The sequence below is a fragment of the Diabrotica undecimpunctata genome, chromosome 4 (assembly GCF_040954645.1).
Source record: "Diabrotica undecimpunctata isolate CICGRU chromosome 4, icDiaUnde3, whole genome shotgun sequence".
NCBI lineage: Eukaryota > Metazoa > Arthropoda > Insecta > Coleoptera > Chrysomelidae > Diabrotica > Diabrotica undecimpunctata.
In genome coordinates this window covers 133,006,960-133,028,798 of record NC_092806.1, presented here as the reverse complement: position 1 = coordinate 133,028,798, position 21,839 = coordinate 133,006,960, and the positions used below count along the sequence as shown (strand labels likewise).

The 21,839-nt window shown below is 33.5% G+C and overlaps 1 protein-coding gene across 1 annotated transcript in view; it reads left to right on the top strand.

Moving 5' to 3' along the window:
- prage (RNA exonuclease prage) overlaps positions 1-21,839 on the top strand; it is a 312,334-nt gene that overhangs the window by 276,769 nt on the left and 13,726 nt on the right. Inside the window, exons 5-6 of the mRNA XM_072530316.1 lie at positions 63-254; positions 13,969-14,154. Coding sequence (XP_072386417.1) covers positions 63-254; positions 13,969-14,154 — 378 coding nt within the window. The remainder of the gene's footprint in view (positions 1-62; positions 255-13,968; positions 14,155-21,839) is intronic.

Sequence of the window (21,839 nt, the reverse complement as noted above, 5' to 3'; positions counted from 1 at the left end):
TGCTAGAAAATTGTTTATATTTCAAATACTTGTATGTACACTCATAAATATATTATTTATAGGTTTTAGTCCCGAAGCCAAGGTGTGGGAGGTGTTCTTTAATAAATCTGGCGAATTTCAAGAAGTCAAACCGATCAAAGAGCTTACTTTGGGGGGACATACTTCCGGTGTTTACGATGTTGGCTTCGATGTGGATTCATCGCACATGGCCACTGTTTCAAAGGACGGATCGTGGCATCTTTATGATACTAAAGGTAAATAATTTAGTTAACTTTTTATAAAATACTAGTAGTTTAATTTTATCCAAGTCCACTCAGTATACCAATAGGTATAATTTGTAGATTAATGTCATGTTGAGTTATAGTACATTTCCATCATATTGATAGCACATTATGTATGCAAATCTCTTAACTGTTGATACGGGTGACTCAATGAAAAATATATATTTGTTAACAAGTTTACAGAAGTATTTAGGAAAACAATTTTAAATTGAGTATGACCACCAGGTATAAAGGTTGAAGCAGAATAGAATACAATAGTTTTGAGGGTTACTAATCCCTAAATAAAGTTGCCAGTGTCGGAGTGATGGAGATTAACAGGTACTAATGAATTTGCAAGAAATGTAAGATGTTTATTTTATTGGTTATATATAAAATAATTTGTGGCCGTAACAGGGGCCGATTTGTAAAAAAATGAATATTATTTTAATCAAATTCCATTTCAGATTCACTGCTTTCTTCAGAATCTAAGGAATCTTCAACTCCAATGTTAATTATTACCGGTTCCAGCATTGCATCAGTCATATTATCCAAATTCCACATTTTATTTTCTTCCTTGTGAGCATGACTAACAGCATTTTTCAAATTTTTTGGAGTTACTTTTGATAAGGAATGTTCTAATAATTGTTGTAAGTCTTCTAATTTAAAAGTTTTGTTGTTGCGTCCGACTTCACCCTTTACTTGAGACCATATATTTTCTATCGGATTTAGATCACAGTGGTATGGGGGTAAACGTAAAATAATTACATCACGGTTTAATGCCATTTCATCAATTATATATTTTTTATAAGCTGCTTTATGTTGCCTTACAATAGGTAATAATTCCTTTTTTGTCGAATTCTCCTTGTACTCAATTGCTTATTTATCCAACCATTCGATTATCTCTCCTTTTTTCCATGCCGTTGGTGGCAATTTTTCTGCTAGTCTTGAATGGTAACTAGCTTTATCCATGACTATGAAAGAATTTTTTGGAATTAAATCCAACATTTGCTCAAAATATTCTTCAAAAACGTCAGCAGTCATTTCCTCGTGGTAATCTTTGGTTGATTTTGAGGCAAAACTTAATAATCCACCATTGACAAAACCGTATTCGTTTCCAATATGGGTTATTATGAGTCTGCGTTCTTTTCCAACGGGAATATTGTTTATTCCAGTAGATACACCTTCGATGAATGCCTACGGGAACTTTTCACATTTGTATCAACCCATAGATATGGTACAGTATGACCTTCATTTAGCCAAGTCTCGTCCAAATAAAAAATTGTTTTCCCTTCTTCTCGGTACTTTTTAATAGTTCTTAAATACTCTCGTCTCCAACATACAATGTAATCTTTTTCAATTAAAACGGATTTTCTTCTATTCTTTTGCCAACGAAATTCCATCTCTCTCAATAGTCCCCATAATTTCTTGTTGCTTATGATTGGTAACTCTTCGTTTTCTCTAATTAATGTTTGGATTTTGTCCAATGTTGGAAAATCTTTGTTAAAAAAAAATGAGTGGACGCTGCGTCTTATCATGTTTTTATGTATTTCTTCAATTTCCAAGGGTTTACTCCCTCCACTCTTCTTGGGAGATGAAACAGTTCACCTTTTTCTTTCTTTTAGGAATCTATAAATTGTTGCTTCTCCAACCCCTGTCATATTTGAACACATGTTAACGATTTCAGGAACATTACTTATAGGGCGTTGATGTACAAGTGTATCGTGTACATTTAATATTATGTTTTTCTCTCTTAGACTGAAGGCACCTTTAAAACTACACTTAACCGGGATAAAACCTGTTGTCGACGTCATTTTTAAATGCAAATAACAAAATATCGACACCAAAAACGTAGGTAGGTAAGACATGAACAATGTACATCTACAAACTAAATAGAAGATGCAAACAATTTCTAATTTATTATATTGGCATAAGCTGTAATGTGGCATAAAAACTACTTAACCCATTTAGTCCTGAAACTTTTTTTTGTTTAAACCTGAATGTATACATTGAGTAGTGATTAAAAAGGCTTCAAAAGTCAGGAAAAAATAAACAAAAAAATATCCGACCTTCAGATTGGCCACAATTTGGTGTTCTTTTAAAAGGACAGTAGAACTATAAGTTACTTTAAATGAAAAAAATTTTTTTTCCAAAAATATTTATTTATTAGCACAAGTACAATTTATATTCATTGAGTGTGATAATTATAAAAGCATTCTTTAGGATGAAGGACAACATTACACTTATGACAAATAAAATTTGCCTTTTTATGGCAGTGTGCGCATCTTCGTTGCTGTTCTTGATAGGTTACTAAATGATCCAACCTATCATAACGTAAGTGTTCCCGTTGATTGCTTGGCGCTTTTGAAGGTCCCCTTTTGGTGGTTCGCTTGTGCGTTTCTAACAGCTCAACTGCAATAGCCCTTCGGAATTCTAACTGGTCAAGTTTTCCGCCATCCTGTTTTTTAAAGTGGTATGCATTCTGAACTGCCATATCGACACAAAGGGATATCAAAGGAAAATACCACTTTTTTCCTCGTACAGTTGTTCGATACTGAGCAATATTCTGGTCGCTTCAGTCAACTCCACCCATGTTTTCGTTGTACAGCTGTATGGGCTTAGGTTGATTTATGTATATATGCTTCTTCTCGGATTGTGAAAATCGTTTTACTTTATTTAGAGGGAAAACTGAAGACACGTTCGATAAAAAAGTAACGACACTATTATCGTTCCAATTACATATTATACTATCATCGTCTACCATGGAATAATCAAAAGCACCTCTCTCCAGTTTTTCATCTCTTTTATTGTTTTTAGGGGACATTCTTGAATTCTATTTACTCTTATGGTACCTGTACCTTTTATGTTTCTGAACTTCAATTCTTTTATGAGAGACAAAAATGTGAAGTAGTTATCAAAAAAAAAATGAAATGGCGCAAATGGCATCTTCTGTAATCGGCGTATTTGAGAACAACACTTGACCCTAAAACTAAATGACTATATGTTGGTGGTAGAGTTGAAGATGCTCCCTGATATGGATCAAAATAAATGATATATCCAAGTCTTGTTGCTCCAACCCAAAACTTGTAGCCCCAGCGAATGGGCTTTCCACGGATGAATTGTTTGCAACTATGGCGTCCAAAATGGGGCACCATAGCTTCATATATTCTGTGGTTTTCTTCTATTGGAGCATATTCGAAGAATTTTTTGTTCAGAGATTCGAAGATTGGTCTCATTTTAGAGAACTTATCTTGCTTATCCAGTTGGGTGTTATCATTGCAGTGAATGTTTGTCAGAATATATTGAAATCGATCTCTGGATATAGCTGAACAAACTACTTTATTATTTGTATCATCAGAATTTTGCCAATACATTTTTCTTCTAGCAACAGAGCAATAACCACTAAGCAGTAATATACCAATGAAGCAGAACATTTCATCCGTAGATATATCACCTACAGAATTTTTTTGTTGGGCATATGTATTACTATATTCCGTAATTTGCTTAAATATATCAACCATAAACAATTTAAATATCGTTGCTGGTGAACGCCGATTGTTTACGGATTGAATTGGAATCCATGTAGAGAAATTCGATTGTAAATCTCGTTTTGAGTACTTGAATTTTTTAAATTTCTTAGGTTTGTGTTCAACAAAGTCTGCTAATGACTTATCATTATCTGAATCAGATTGATTTGGTAGATTAACTTGACACTCTGCCCTAAGTTGATATCCAGGTAAATTCTCAATATCAACATTATCTTCTTCACCCGAATCCTCATCGGTAACGTCATCGTTAGCATTTTCAGGAGGCAAAATTGCAATGCTATCTGGAACGTCAATATCTTCTTTTTCTATTTCTTCAAGTAGCTCCGCTAGCGTAAGGGGCTTTTTCCAGTACGAACGACTGAGAAAAATAAAAAAAACATTTATTAGTAATACAGAACACTATAGACGCTGATTGTCCTACTGGCCTTTTAAAAGAACATGATACTTTGAGCACGTGTTATGATATTATTACCGACAAAAATTCTTTTGTATAAGCGTTAAATAATTATTTCATCTCTAAACTTTATATTTTATCACGATCCGACATCACTAATTATAAACACAACAGAAATAGCTTACCTAGCTTTATCCATTTCAAGTAGCTGAAATCACTCCTACACAAAAACTTCCTAACACACTGGAAATTATTTACTAAATGATTCATAATAAGATTCCATGGGTAATATGATAATTTAGGATTGTAAAACTAATACGGCATCTACATTTGAAAAGTTTAAATTTATAATGTACTAGAAGAAACCTTCTGGCCTTTATAAAGGACGGTAGGCTCAAATGGGTTAAACTATCCTTAGTGAAGCCTTATCAGTAATTCCAAGTAATCGTTCAAAGAAGGTATTCTTTTTGTGTCAGGCGTTAACTTGTATAGAAAACAATAATCACCTTTAAATTACTGTTTACATTAATTTATTTCGTGAAACATTGAATTCTCTCGTGTATAATTAACAATAATCGTATGGCATATATACTGACGTTTTTTACGCACAAAAAACGTATAGTGAGATTAGTGGACACTTATTTTACAGAAGATTTTTTAAAAGATAATGAATTGTTGACGGCATCTTAAAATATTAAATTTTTTTTATTTATTTCAAAACAAGTATAGGGTGACGTCTATGGTTTTTTGACCTGTTGAGGATTTGCATACATAATGTGCTATCAATATGATGGAAAAGGACTATAGGCTACGTTAACATGACATTGTCATGCACGTTTTTTACAGTATTTGGTTTTAAACATTTAAAAAGCAAGGTGTTTACGCAAACATCCTTTATTCGGATAAAACGTGAATAGCAGTTTATTTGGAAGCGTCTAACAAGTCGTTGCCTAAGGGCTCTTGTTAACGAACGTTTTTTCAACGGGTAACGGGCCGATGCTAAACGGGTACCCGTGTCGACGGTTCATAAATTTCAAGGGATATGCGTCCGTTGACAGTCTGAAATCTCCGAAATATCGTCAGTTTTAAAGTAACAAGTGCACGCAATATATGTTATATCATGTTGTCGTCAAAGCAAAAAGTTATACTAGCGTATTATTTGTATAAAAAATGCAGAAGAAACGGGAGAAGCGTAAAAGAAAAATATGGATACATCCTATTTTGTTAGAAAGAGAAAAGTATGGTGCTTTCCATACACTTTACGAAGAATTGAAAAAAGACGAAACAAAATTCTTCAATTACTTCCGAATGGGTCAAGAAACTTTCCGCAAATTGTTAGGAATAGTACATGATAAATTAAAACGCTGATTAAATTAAATTAATACATGAGCTGTTTATTTTTATAGCTTTCCGTGGTTTTATCCCACAACACAGGTCGATTTTCTACCGCACTTATTAAAATTTTCATATCAAAATCCATATTTTAGCGGCAACAAAGAAAGAAATTTATTGAAACAACGGATGCTCGCCCAACGCCGTTAACACACTTCCATAAACTAAAAAGTTTCACTGAGGGTTCACGGTACCGTCCCGTCGAACGTCTTGCCGAGGGGGACTGGATACGTAGACGGTGAAAACCAACGTGTTGGTTGCCGTTGCGTGAACAAACATTCATAAGAACCTGAAAGACACTGCGCAACGGCCGACGGGACGGTGTCAAAACCGACCCGTTGACCGTTGTCGTTAACAAGAGCTCTTAGTCAATATACCATATTCTTCTTCTTTCGTAAAGTTTCGTTTTCTATCGAATGCTGGATATCAACATGGCAGTTGCAGCATAAACAGTTGTATGGAGCTCAAATTAAACCATTCGCTCAGATGAATGATATTTCGTTACCATTTCACCATATAGCAACGTATGAAAACAGGTGCAATATTCGTAGACCTAACAGTTGCCTACGACACTGCATGGAGAGAGGGATTAGAATTCAAGTTTCTAATAGCTACCAAATGCAAAACGATGACCTCTATGCTGGAAAATATGCGATCTAACAGGACCTTCCAAGGGTTAATGCGGGGATCATTTAGTAAATTAAAAATCTTATGCAAAGGTCCCCAAGGATCAGTGCCCACGCCTCATATGTTCAACCTCTATCGAGCTGACCCACCAACATACCAATATAAAGCACTCGAACAAATACTGATTATAATATTAATAATAAACGGTATAATGGATCATGCCCTGTGTTGCTATGCGTAAAATGATCAAGCTACAAACCACATCAGAAAATTACATAAAATGTTATTTACGGTTCTGTCATATCGCAAAGATCTGTCAGCTAATCCAAATTCATTGACTTTTTGCTTACTTTGTTTTATTTGTTTATGTCTATATTTTGAAAAAATGGATTTTGTAAATCTGTTGTTACTCAATAGACAATTGTGTTAATTTTAATACAATTTTCATTGATATTATGTACTATTTCATGAGAAAACGACATTCTTCTTTGGCAATGGTGATTTTCATTGCGATCAATTGTCGCTTAACCCCATATAAATATAATATATAATTTTCCTTTATTTAAAAGTTTTAATTATCGACATTACGTCAACGTCAGCATGGTTTTATCAGCGGCGGCCGGCCAGGTGAAGTAGGTGAAGGTGAGGTTCACCAAAAAAATATAATTAAATTCAGACAAATAAATAAAAAATGAAAGCAACATTATTATATCTAAATTCTGAAATCAATTATTTATTCTCTTTTAATTAATCTAAAAATTAAAAAAGACAACTAGCTTTATTAGCGGTACGTACTTGACGGTCAAGTCCTGACCTGTGTCACTAGCCGTGTAGGATTCAGGAATAGGTGAATATAATTTTTGAAATGCGAAATGCATCTGCATAAGGGTTCACGGTTGCCATGGCAACGTGACGTCAGCCTATGCTTAGTGATAGCTGAGAAAACTGGTGAGTGCAGTTCCGTCTAAAAATACATTATCCGTCTTCACCCACTGTTGGACGTGTATTTGGTATTCCTATTTTTCGGAAATTTCTCTCAGCGACAATATTTTGAAATTTAGTCTATTATATAGATATTTTTTATATAGTATAGTGTATAGTATAGTATTTATTAGTTTAGTTTAGTCACAGTATTAATTTTATTTGTTTAGTGCACTTTATTAATACATTTCTCTGTGGTTTGTTTCGGATTTTGGATATAAAGTGTTCTCGTGGATTTCGTTTGGACAAAAATAATTTTAGACAGACATGAATCCAATTAATAACTTCTTCTTCTTCCTATGCCGTCTCCATTAACGGAGGTTGGCGACCACATTTCTAAAAGTTTCTCTGTCTTTTGCAACGTGGAATAATTCGTCTACAATATTTTTTGTCCAATCTTGAATATTTCGCAGCCATGATTTCCTGTTTCTACCTTTTCCCTTTTTGCCATCGACTCTACCCTGTATGATGACTTCCAGAAGACTATATTAAATGGTGGCTAAATGAATGAGTTGGATTGTAATATATTAGAGACTCCGTTTAGGCATTTTAAAAATGAAGATAAAAGGGATGTTCTTTTACATGGTCGACCAACCAGTATTTTAAACATCTGCGTCTGATCCAGAGTGGTCGGCTGCAATCAGCATCTGACTCGGAGTGGGCGGCTGAATCGAAACTCACCAACCCGTTTTAGCAGGCGTGGTGTTTTAATCCCCAAAAAACCCTCAATGAAATGTCAAGGTTCAGAACTAAAATACCCCAGGCAAGCAGAACGAATCGTATCTAGTATAAGTGCCCTAAAAAACTGTTTTCAAGTTATTAGCGCCCTACACTCTATACATTTTTTTTAACGAATTTTTAATGGGATTTGGGCGCGAAGTAGGTACCAAAACTACTTTTGGCTCAGGCAAGTTTTCCTCATCTTCACCACTTTTTTAAGCCACGAGCCGCCGCTGGGTTTTATATCTATGTAGTTGTAAGTGACTCTTTGCTCATAATATATCAACTAACTGATAAGGTCTGGTAAGATCTAAAACATTTTGATGTTAACTAATCCTTTTTTAAGAATTTTTAAAATTCAAATGTATCAATTAAAAAAAAAAAAGAAATTTTTATACTTTCTTTCCAATTGGGAAGTGCATTAGCGCGTTTTGCAAAATAAAATGCAAATGCTTGAATGAAGTATTTAATAAAGTAAATCAATTTAAAACAGGTAATTAAATGAACCTAATTGACAGTATAATTGAATAATTAAAAAACAAAATAGCAACAAATTACAATAATTGTTAAAAATGTCTATCGTTTAATTTAATATATCATCCAAATATGTTGTTTAAATTACTTGTTATTTGATATAATTAGTATTTGAGTTAGTTTCTTTAGGCCCTGATATGGGAACATCCATAAACTACGTCTTAGAGAGGAGGAAAGGGGACTTTGCTTTTTAAGATAGTATATGACAGGAGGAAGCATTAGTCAAAGTAGCGATAATCATATAAAAATGTGAAGTTTTAATACTTATATACAGTTTTATAGTTAATTTAAAAAAGATCAAAATTAAATTAAATGAGAGATGAGAGAGGGTCTCATCTGTAAACGACGCTTTACGACGAAGAGCTGGGAAGGTATTAAGAGGTTCAAATTTTTTACTACGTAGTTTATGGATGTTCCCTAACGTTTACTCCCTCTACAATCATACCATAATGTCTCACAGTTGTTTCATTTTATTTACGCCTATATTTTATATACAAGTAACTTTATATAAAAAGGATTTTAGGTCACTCCGGAAGTAAAAAATCTAGGGGATTTAGATCGGCGCTACATGCTGGCCATCAGTAAAAACTACTACCAATCCTTTAATATACTAAGGGTAAATGTCATCCAAATAATTTCTAACTTCTAGTCTACAATATGTTGGTCATTGTCATGCATATACTTAGGGTCACGTTTTAAACTTAAAGGTAAATCCTTCCAAAAAATTAGTAAGTCCATAAAAAGTGATATGCACATTAAGCCTAGTTGATAATTCGAATAGTCTCAAAATACAATCCCGAAATATGCCAACAAACCAAATATATCTGGAAAAGATGTTGAAAATTGTGTTTTTGGAATGCATAAGGATTTTCAGTTTAGCCATCATCATCATTATACAGCTTCTAGCGTCTACTTCTGGATATGAGCCTCCTTCATAATCCTCTAGGAAATTCTATTTTGTGCAAGTTGTATCCAGTTATACAATATTCTACGTATTTGGTCTGTCCATCGCGTCGGTGGTCTTCCTCAAGCTTCTCTTATCTTGATGAGGTATATAATGAAAATTATAAATATTAAACATTACAAAAAAATGGAAACAATACATTAAAAATATTTAAAACATTAAAATACATAAAAACGTACAATATAGACATATAATTAAAATAATATTAAATTTGGTTATGTTGCAGCTTTTGCATTCACAGATACACTCTCGTAATATTCACCTAATGTATAAGGACACATGGTCACTAGGTACTCTTTGACTTGGTTCTTAAAAGCTGTAGTTGAATTAATGTTTTTAAATTTTTGAGGAAGTTGATTATACAGTAGTGAACCACAGACAGTAGATGACTTTCTACTTATTTCTAAATGTCGATAGGGTATTACAAACTGTCTCTTATTTCTTGTGTTGGGTGAGTGAATATCACTGTTACATAAAAACGTTCTTTTATTTTTATGAATTAGTATCAATAATTCCAAAATGTAAATTCCATACACTGTTAATATATTTAAATCTCTAAATAGGTTTTTACAAGACCAACCATACGGAATACCTGCAATATATCTGACAATACGCTTTTGGGCCTTGAAAACGTCCTTTATACAAGAAGAGCCACCCCAGACAGTAATACCGTAACTCATTGTCGATTGTACCTCAGCAAAATAAAAAACACGAAGGTACTGCAGACTAAGTATTCTACCCGAATTTCTCCATTGATAACATTTAGAATTGAGTTTTTTACATACATTCCAACAATGAGTCTTAAAAGATAAATGAGAGTCGAAAGTCACTCCTAAAAACTCAAAATACTCTCACCATTGATGGAAATACTTAAATCAGGTTTAGTAGAATTTGAACGGGATGTAAATGATAAAAATTTAGTTTTGTGAACATTGAACAGGAGCGACTGATTACTGGACGAATCAGAGAAGGTCTTCAGTGATATTGTTATTTTATCTTGTAAAAAATTTATGTCTTTATCGCGATATAGCATTGTTGAGTCATCCGCATAAACTGATACAAATGCATCAGACATTACATATGATAGTTCATTAATATACAAAATAAATAATATCGGGCCCAATATGGAGCCCTGTGGTACTCCATTCTTATTGACAATCGGATCAGACATTGAAATCTTGAAGTTATTTTTCACTCTAAGTATTTGGTGCCGGTCTTTCAGATAGGAACCAACTATGGGCAGTTCCCCTAACACCATATCTGTACAATCTATCGAGGAGTACATCGTGTTGCACATAATCAAAAGCACGACTGAGGTCACAAAAAATGGCAGTTGGATTTTCACTGTTTTTAATTGAGATTAAGATTTCCTCATAGAAACTATTAATGGCTGTGGACGTAGAAAATTTATTTCGAAATCCATGTTGATCCTTTGTGATAATTTGGGCGATATCTAAAAATAATAAAAGTTGTTTTAGCATTGCGTATTCAATAATCTTAGATATGACAGATGGAACAGACAATGGTCGAAAATGATCGACATTAATTCAGGATCACTTTGTTTTAATACCGGTGAAATGATAGAAGTTTTCAGCATACTGGGAAAAACACCAGTATTGAAAGAAGCATTTATAATGTGAGAAAGTGGTGTCAAAATCTGAGACGCCATTTTCTTAATTACTATACCTGATATTTCATCAAAACCACACGATGCTTTGTTTTAAATTTTATATTTTATTATGTTTAAGATATCTTCCTCTGTTACATAAGGCTCAAACAATTTGTTTTAAGGTTATTTATCATTTCTCAGGTAATATCCAGTTAATTATGGGACTACCTTTATATTATTTACAACTGCATTAATTATTTTAGTGCAGTATTATCATCGTGGATGGATGATTCATCAATGTATGTATTTATTTATATGTGTATGTATCATCAACCTGAATTACATGTTTAAATGAATTTTTCCCTATTCCAATTGGAATATTTTTGAATTAAATAAAACACAATCACATAATTATAATACAATCGCCAAAAGTACAGCGATAGCCATAGCGGTCAAATGTATCTAGAGCAGTCAAATCGCAGTACACAGATCTACGGTTAGGTTAATTGTAGGAGGATGAAAAATAAAGATGATAAATGAGTTACAATAATTTATGGTTTCTTAATCATGCAGTTTCCAGTATATAATATCTAATCTAGAAATTTGAGCTTTTTATTCTATATACCATTTATTGTATATTATCAACACATACATTTCTAAAAGCGTCATTTGCTTTATTCCCTTAACTATTGGGACTTTTTATTATAGTTTTAATATTTTTTTTTATTTCCATTGTCTCGTGTAACCCGAATCCGATAAGGCCACGGGTTACACGTGGTACACGAATATTATTGTTTACCTTCATACGGTTAGTCTATGGTGTGAATAATCTTGCCTGCTGCGATTACGGAAGTTATTTCGTGTAATATTAAGTTGTAGATTGTAGATTTAAAACGTATCGTTTGGTATCGCAGTTTTTTACACAGAGCAACCTGAAAGATCTTTATACTTTGCATCTACTTACACAACAGCTTCCATTTGCATTAAAAACTGAAAGAATTAACGGTTAAAAGCAGAATTTATATACCAATTATCTTTCAAGACTCTAGGCAATTACATAACAGCATTATTTAAAGACGATGAAAGGATCTACCAAGAAAGAAAATCTAACAGAGACACGGGTCCACCGATTCTAGTCTGACGCGTGCAAAAGACTACCGACCAGGCTAAACAAAGAAAGGTTCTTGGTCTCGACGAGATACGTATAGAATTATTACTACTATTAGATATCGAGAGTGCTGCAATTATAACCTCTTTTCTAAACAAGATATACAGCAGAGGCAAATTACCAGATAACTGGTTGAATACAATATTTGTATCATCATCATTTTGGCTTTACAACCCTACGTGGGTCTTAGCCTCCTCAAGAATATCTCTCTAGTTGTCCCTATCCATCGCTTTCTCCTCCAAGCACTTATTTCCATATTTCTCATGTATTCATCGATGTTATCAAGGAACCTAGGTTCTAGGTCTTCCTCTTCTTCTCTGACCAATAGGTCTATCAATACAATATTTGTAACTGTGTCCAAAAAAAGTAACGCTATATATGATACTGTGATCCTCGCAACAAACACAGAAGATCTACAATATCGAATGGAAAACTTAAGTATAAATAGTGTTAAATTATAAATAGTGAAGAATAAACGCTAAAAAACAAAATATTTGCTTATTACAAAAGACCAAAAAATATGGAACCAATATTGACAATAAATTATAACATTTTAGAACGATTTTTGAAGATGAGGAAATTTCTGAGTAACCAAAGTCTCAATTTGAAAATCCGATATCGTATGGTAAAATGTGATATCCATCTTTATGGTGCCGAAACTTAAACTGTTAATGTTGATCAGTAAACTAACTTTTCGAAACCAATTCAGATTTCTGCTTTAATCTGTACCTTCTAAGAATTGCAAGGCAAAACACACGTTGATAAAGATGTTATTAGAGACATGGGTTGTGGAATGCAACTTTAGATTCCCCATGTCTCTAATAACATCTTTTTCAACGTCTGTTTTGCCTTGAAATTCTTAGAAGGCACAGATTAAAGTAGAAATCTGAATAGGTTTCGAAAAATTAGGTTACGGATTTATTATCAGATGTCGCTATTTACGTCCATACGAAGCCATGTTAGAGTTGCTTCTACCAAGACAGGAAAGATTTATTTTGACGTTCAGAGCGTCTGTGAATAGCCGTTCTGAAGATCTCTTTTAGGGTGAAATACGTATAAGGGGATATACAGACGCACTATATGTGAAATCAAATCTTAACTGTCTTTTTACTTTTTTTTCCTGTTAATTTTGACTTTATGAGAAAGCTGGAAGCTTTTGAGATTAGGCTTTTCACAAGAATTTTGAAAATACCATGAACCGATAATATAACGAGATGGTGTTGCACAGAATGGGAAGAGACAGAGACCTTTTGATCACCATTAAAAGGAGAAAGCCAGCATATTTGGGGCACATACTTAGAAATGAGAAGTACGAGTTGTTGCACCATATTATGAAAGACAAATATCCTGGCTGAAAAACATTCGAAACTGTACCCGGTTAAACAGGAAAACAAGTAAAAACATATCATTACTGGTGAACTTTAATGAATGAAACAAATAATCATACTTTAGAAATAAACAGATGAATAAAGATTACCACATCAACATTTATACGAATAATGCCACTTCTAACAAAAGAAGATCTGTAGGTCTAAGGCAAAAATCTTGGTTGAATAATCTGCGTGAATGTTATCGATTGATTTGTTTAGAGCAGCGAGTTTAAAAGTAAAAAATAACCATTACGATTGCCAACGTCCGTAGGGAGACGGCACTTTAACAGAAGAACCCTTATCAGATAATCTGTAATAAATACTTCGTTAATATAAAGTAATGCAGCGTTAAGTACATGTTAAGTAATAATTTTTTTTTAAATTAATTTTAATTTAATTTGCAGTTAGCTACAAGCAAGGAGAAAACGCTCGTTTACTTAAATCTGGACAGTACGAAAAATCTGGAAACCTTGCATTAATTGCTCTATCGCCAAATGCGGAGGTCGTAGCAATCGCTACATCGAATGATGTTGCTCTGTATTCTACTTGGACTACTGAATTGGACCACAAGATTGAAAACATCTACGAAGGTAAAATACTTACTTAAAACTCATTATTTTTTTGATTTTTTATAGTCGTAAGAAAGGAAAACCTTGGGGCCACCAAGAATCCATAATATTTAACTTAAATCAGCACTACTCTGTATATTTTGCATAACTTTTTACAGTATATAAAGCTCTAGAATGGCCTGTTAAAAAAAGAATTTCTGACCATCCAGTAGTTATTTCCGATTTAAAATCTGCGTTATTCGCTTTAACTCTTTCGAGTTTGACGGGACGTATGTATCCCAGTCATAAAATCATCAAGTCTGTTGGACTAAACCTGAACCTTTTTATATGAATTTTTATCGTAACCGACTTTTTAAGAACTTAATGACAATTTTAAAAGAATAATTTGTGTAAACGGCAAAATTGCGAACCGTTTTCGTGCTGTATTTTCCCGTAATGTTGATCTGTGGAATTTGTTTATGTAGTTTTGTTGATGATTACCACAGGGACCGTTGTGCGCTGTTACTGTTTTTGCGAATTTGTTTTTGTAAGTGGAGTTATCTACAAAAAAGGTAAATATATTCAATTAAACTAGTATTTTGTTTTATGGGTGAAATATGTCCCCACAGACAGATAGGGTGGGTTATATGTGTCCCAACAGTCTAGTTTTGTTCTAGAACAGTAGAAAGATATTGATGCACAAAGAGCTAGAGGAGGAGCCAGCAGCCATTTTTACCAGCGATACAGAATCAGAAGTCGATCCTTTTGAGACTAGTGGATGATGAAGACAGATGATAAGTGACGATCGAAATAGAACTAGAGAAATTTGGAAACGACACCTAGAAAAGGGTATCACACTAATCGTGGCATACAATCTAGTTCCATATTTCAATGATTATTACATATTTCATATTACATCGAGGATGTTGCTAAATGTCTAAAACTAACATTTCCAAAATATCGAACAGAGGCGGCTTTTCTAAGCATTGATGAGTCAATGGCGAAATTTAAAGGAAGGTCTTCCCTAACACAGTTCCTACCCACGAAACCCATTAAATGGGGAATAAAAATATGGGTACCAAGCGACTCTGCAACAAGATATGCATACGATTTTTATATATACGAGGGAAAGGAAATAGTGACCAAATTAGTTAGTACTATAAGTAGAACTGATGTATTATTGTATTTTGACAGCTTTTTCTTATTTATTAGACTACTTAATACTTTGGCTTATCCAGCTATAGGAATAATAATTACAAGAGAGTAAGGAGACCAAGTACGGAGACCATCGCATGGTATCCTCGCCTAGATCATAGCACTGACAGTGAACGCTCGCAGTTAAAATAAAATGCATTTATTTTACCTTGCGATCGATGCGATGGTCTGAGGTCGGTGGTCGGCGTCTCGTAGTGTCGATCGTAGAGTACTAGGATCGAGGGTCCAAAAAATACTAAGCTTGAATACTATGGTCCAAGTCTATGTTCCGATACCTGGCTCGATGCTGGGCTGATGGCTGCGCGTTGACGGTGAACGCTGGCAGTTTTTAAATAATGCATTTATTTTACGTGACGATGATAATATATATGATATCATCCTATGGTCCGATCGACGGTCGGCGCCTCGTTATGAGCGCCCCTTAATGTACCTAAATTTCTTGGGAAGTTGAATCGTGGTGACTCAGAATTCAAAGTAAATAACCATGGTACCATAGTTAGTTGATGGCTAGATACTAAAGATTTGTTAGCAGTAAGCAATTGCTTTGTAGATAAGCAGGTAGAAGTGAAACGAAAAATGAAGAGTGGCTCTAAAATGAATGTGCGATGTCTTAAACTTTTTGACATGTACAATAAGAAAATGGGCGGCGTGGACCTAACAGATCATATTTTGATCTGTTAGGTCCAGGCTTGTATGACTTTGATAGGAAGTCTACCAAATAGTGGAAGAAATTTTTTAAATTATTTTTTCGCTTTCTGATGATGGCTGTTGGAAATTTTCATGTACTACACAATGATCTAGAAAGGAAAGAAAAAACACATTTTTTGTCCTTTCTAATTAGTGCAGCTGAGGGACTTATTTCATTGGTAAGAAGCCATGCTGCTGTCAAAAGAAAAGCCTTCACTTTCGTCCTCAGACGAAAGTGAAGGCTTTTCAGAGGACGTTCACTTGTACGTCCTCTAGCAAAGAAACAAAAAAAAAATTATTAACGTGGGAGATCATTTACCTATCGAACAAAAATGACCCGTAGAAGACGTCAACGATGTTCTCAGAAAAAAGAAAAATGAAACACCACACTATGTCAGAGCTGCAATGTACCCTTGTGCAAAACATGTTTTACACCTTTTCACATACATTAAATATTGATCTTAATTTTAGTCCTTTATATCACGTGTATTTTTGCATAATTATACGTTTTAAACAAAAAAGTTCTAAATTTCATACCGTTGCTACAAAAAAAAACCCGACTCGAAAGGGTTAAACAATTCGCGTATTTATTAGTTCAGACGTCAGAGATTTAATCTCTGAAAATGAGACGAACTAAAATCTAAAATCTCTAATAATTAGACGAACATTGACATTGACATTAACATTTTGCTGAGAATGTCAGTTTTAGGACTCCAAAAAAAGACGTAAAAAAGTTTGCCATTCCTACCCCCTAAAACTTCCCTCGAAGGAAGGGGGCGGCAAAAATCGGTTTACCAAAATCTGTACGCCGTAGCAAAAAATTTTTGCTACGCAAAAAAACAACCAATTTAGCTGATAATAATATTCAACAAAAATGTTTATTGTAGTGCTACTTTTAGTGTAGAATGAACGATTCTCTCAGAAACACCACTTGAACTCGAGGGTACAAATTCAATATCTTTTGATTAGAGTATCCTATACACAAAAGTCAAAATGCATTTTAAAGGTGATAAGTGCAGTTTTGGTATGCAATTTTTGCGTTTTGCCGCAAATGAAGTCAGTTTCTATGAAGCTGTTAAATAACTAAATGTTGCGCAATTTTTGGCATTTTTTATGATTCTCATGAGATCAGTAACATTTATTACTTCCATTGACCGATTATGGAATTTCCATTATTAGAGACTAATTTTCAAATCCTATAACACGAAATTTCGAATTTGAGTTTTCACAACAAATACGAGGCATTTGAAATATCTCTAAAAAACGCTGAACTTAAACTTTCACATTACAAACGAACTTACGTCACGGGAAATGCTTCCATGAAGACGGTATTGAGTGGAATTTGTAGCTGAAGCTGTGTTGCTGTACGTTTACTTATATTTTTTGCCAAATCTCAAAATTGAAAATTCGTGCTGTACGTTTTAAAGATTAGACTCTAACAATAGAATAGTGACCGGTGAGTGAAAGTGATAAATTTTATTGATCTCATAAGAATTGTAAAAATTACTTAGAAAAAAAAAAGTTACTGAGAAAAAATGATACTTTTGTGGCTTTCATTTGGGTAAAGAGGGTCTTTGGTATTTCTCGTAACATCAAAGCAGATTTTTTTGCTCAGAATTAAGCCTGAAAAGAATCAGAAATTAATTAGGTAGATAGAAGTGATTTAATTACTACACATACGCAAAGTTTAAAACAAACTTGGTAGATTGAATGGTATCTTTTCTGTTATCGAAGTAATAAATATTTGTGTACTAAAACTTTCCCTGTTTTACCAGCTAAGCTTTGCTTTAAGAAGTTACCCTAATATAAAGATTTAGCCTAAATTCGCCTAAAATTAGGCGAATTAAGACATTGTTTTTTGATTGTATTTTTATGCTAATAATCATTGGATGTTTGGACGTATAAATAATGATGATGCAATTAAATATTTGATGCAAACCCTGGCGAAAGAACGGATTTCCGGATTGAAAATCTAAATGTTAATACAAAATAAAAAATGTTATTTTCCTTACAATTAATTGTGGTTTAATCACATAACAAAATATATATGTCTACTACTACCCTTCTATTCGTTTTCCGTTTTGTATGTTAGTAAAGTAGCTATGAAAAGTGTCTTAGGGTGAAAAGTTTCCCTGTCTAACTCTTTATTTTTTTAAAATTCATGTTAAGCTGATTAGGGGATTGAATGAAGTGTATACCTACTGGTCATTTTAATGTTTTCATCTATATTGTGTTTTCTTCAACATTCCTTAAAAAATGTATTCTTTGGCGATCTGAGAATCATAGAACAAAAACATAGATAGGACATTATTTGACAGTGGCAGTGACTAACAATAATTCAAAATTTGATAACTTAACCTAATTCGAAGAGTCACTTTGTAGAAGTGCTTTTACCGGCCTGTGGTTACTTACTTAAAATTTGGCAAAAAGCTGACTAGGTTCTTCAACGGGGTCAAGAGATTTAATTTATTACAATATGTTTTAAATTTTAATAAGTAGACTGTCAGCTGATCTCACATTATTGCAAGTTGTGAAGGTTAGTAACCCAACCAATATAGAATTACTGAAGCAATGAACTGTAATTCCTTATTTTGCAAAATACAAACTCTTACAATTATTTTATAGAGCGCATTTAAGTAAATTTGTAAAATATGTTTTTCGTATTTTGACACACGTCTTTTTCTGATTTAATAAGCAGTTCCATGACATGGATTGTTCTCCGTATATACAGGGTGTGCCACAACGAACTTACATATCTATATATCGAACACTACATACTTACACGATATTTATGAAAATTTTTTTATGGGGATTGCAAGTTGGACAAACTTAAAGAAACCATTTTGACAGATATGCCACTTTAAATAGAATACCCTATATATTATTACATTTTTAGATTCTGCATAAGATTATAGATACAATTTGTAATATGTATCATAGGTTAAAACTTTTTTTGAGTTATTCATCTGTTTTCAAAAATTTCTACCGATAGAGACAAACTCGGTAAAGTCCGAAAAAAACTTCTGTAAAAAAAGTTTTACATTGTACCTAGCAATGAAGCTTTCAAAGTTTCTAATATAAAAATATAGACTTTTTTAAAGTTTTGTTTTAAAGTGTCCTGTGATAATGTTATTGTTATTCATTCCTTAAACCAATACTTGTTTTTTTAAAAAAGAAATTTTAACTCGTGACAACGTCTTAAATTAGGTTGTGGCTCGGAGTCATTCATTAAAAAGTGTAACGCCCGCTCACGTCTGTTACGATGAGTCACCGAACGAGAGAGAGGCCCGCCGGACCGGCGAATGCCTTGCGTCTCTCTCCCACTCAAACATGATCGGTCCGCTGCGCGCGCAGCACTAGAGAATTAGGCGCGTTGAATCGGTGCGTGCTTGTGTCTCTGTCTTTCTCGAGCGTTCTTGGCGTTCAAGACACATTACAGCAGAAACACTTCCTTTCATTTCATATTTCTCCTATCATCGTCCTATCCTCAACAAAATCACTCAAATAGAAATTAGTTAAGTTTAAGTTTACATGTACAATGTTTTAGTAAACAAAATATATTTCTATAGTTAAAATTTGTGCAATTCTTATTTTCATTCAATTCCTTGTTCCTATTGTGCAATTTAATAATATTCATATCAATAAATATTCTACCGAGAAAAAGACGTTGTCACGTAAAATCTTCGCCCGTAAAACCGACTTTACAGGCAACCGATTTTTTTTCGAGGATTTTTTACATACCATTTCAATCTAATGGCCTCAATCTCATATTTCTATCATTGATGATGATATAAAGCATACCGAAATATATTTGATTGTTGAAAAAAGAGTACTTTTGACTTTCAGCTGCATACCCATTAATCCCTTCTTTTGTGTCTAACTGATCAGCTGTAATCATAAGTGCATTATATATATATATATATATATATATATATATATATATATATATATATATATATATATATATATATATATATATGTATATATATATATGTATCAAAAATATTACGTACTTACTCTAAATTTTTCAGCGAAATATAGAGATTAGAAACCGCTTTTTCTGAGAGGACGCGTAATCGTATGGAATTAACTGAAGCCAAACCGGCACCAGAAAGGTTGCGAGGCCATATTTTATTTCTTCAGCAGATTGAGAATAATGGATAATATATCAATAAATAGATTTTTTTCAAAATTTATAATTGACATTGAAACACTGACATAATGATCACTTTTTGAAAATGATTTTATCATTACATATTTTTTATTAGATCAATATATTGTTTCAGTAAATCAGTAAGTTGAAGTTAAAATCAGTAGATCTACTGAAAAATCAGTAGACCTGGTAACCCTGCGAGAGGTAGTAATAGGCAACGTACAGGCACCAAAACACAGCGGTCACATCGAAATTGGCTTCATTTTTCGAAGGTTTATTAAATAAGAGTTACCTGTCCTCTCTCTTTCCTTGTCTAAGAAAATGCTATTCTTCTTCTTCTTTGAGTACCGTGCCCAAGTTTTAGGCGTGGGTAGCTTTCATGACGATTTGCCGATATCGTTCTCGATCTTGTGCGGCATGTAATAAATAATTCATCTGCTGATAAGCCACTCCATTGACAAAGGTTTCGGAGCCATGAGTATTTCTTCCTACCAATTCCTCTTTTTCCGTCGATCTTTCCGTTGAATATCAACTGCATTATCCTGTATCTGCTTCTTCTTATTATATGCCCCAGATATTCGAGTTTTCTCTTTTTTATCATCATGCTTCCTCTTATTATATACCCCAGATATTCGAGTTTTCTCTTTTTTATCATCTTTATTAAGTCGCCTTCACCTTGACCTACTCTGTTCAAGACTTCTCTGTTTGAAATGTGTTGAACCCATGATATTCTGAGCATTCTACGATATAACCACATCTCGAAGGCTTCTAATTTGTTCATCATGTTAACCTTCATAATCCATGTTTCACATCCATACAGTAATACAGGATACACATAAAATTTTAGGAACTTAATTCTCAGCTGTAAGTTCAGCTGAGAATTGCTCAGAGTAGATCTAAGTTTCATAAATGCTCCTCTTGCAATTTCTATACGAGTTTTAATTTCTTCATCCGGATTTAATGTCTCGTTTATCCAACATCCTAGGTATTTAAAATGGTTAATTTTTGTTATTGGTTCATTATTGACAATTAGTTGTATAGCGCCGAGGTCTTGTTTACTAACCACAAGTATCTTTGTCTTTGTTGTATTTATGCTTAGTTTGGTATTGCAGGTGATTCGATCTATAAGGAATTGGAGATCTTCGATACCTCAGCCATGATCGCGGTGTCATCTGCATATCTGATGTTTGTTAATAGTTTCTCCCCCGATTCGAACTCCACATTGCCCTTCCAAGGCTTCGTTAAAAATTATTTCTGAGTAAACGTTAAACAAAGTTGGGGACAACACACAACCCTGTCTAACGCCTCTTTGAATACAAATTTTGTCTGTTTCTTTGCCGTCTACCAGAATAAAAGCTTCTTGATTCTAATATAGATCTTGTAAAAGTCTCAGATCTTTATCATCTATTCCAATCATTTCTAGATATTCGAACAGCCTACCATGTTGAACCCTATCAAATGACTTCTCAAAATCTATAAAACAGACGTAAATTGATTTCTGTATTTCCCATGATCGTTGAAGTAGTGTTAGCATTCAGAACAAAGCTTCCCTTGCTCCCAAACCTTCTCTGAGACCGAATTGTTTATTTCCCATTGTGTCTTCACATTTCTGCTTGATTCTATTAAGAATTATCCTAAGAAGTAGCGTGAGAGAGTGACTCATGAGACTAAT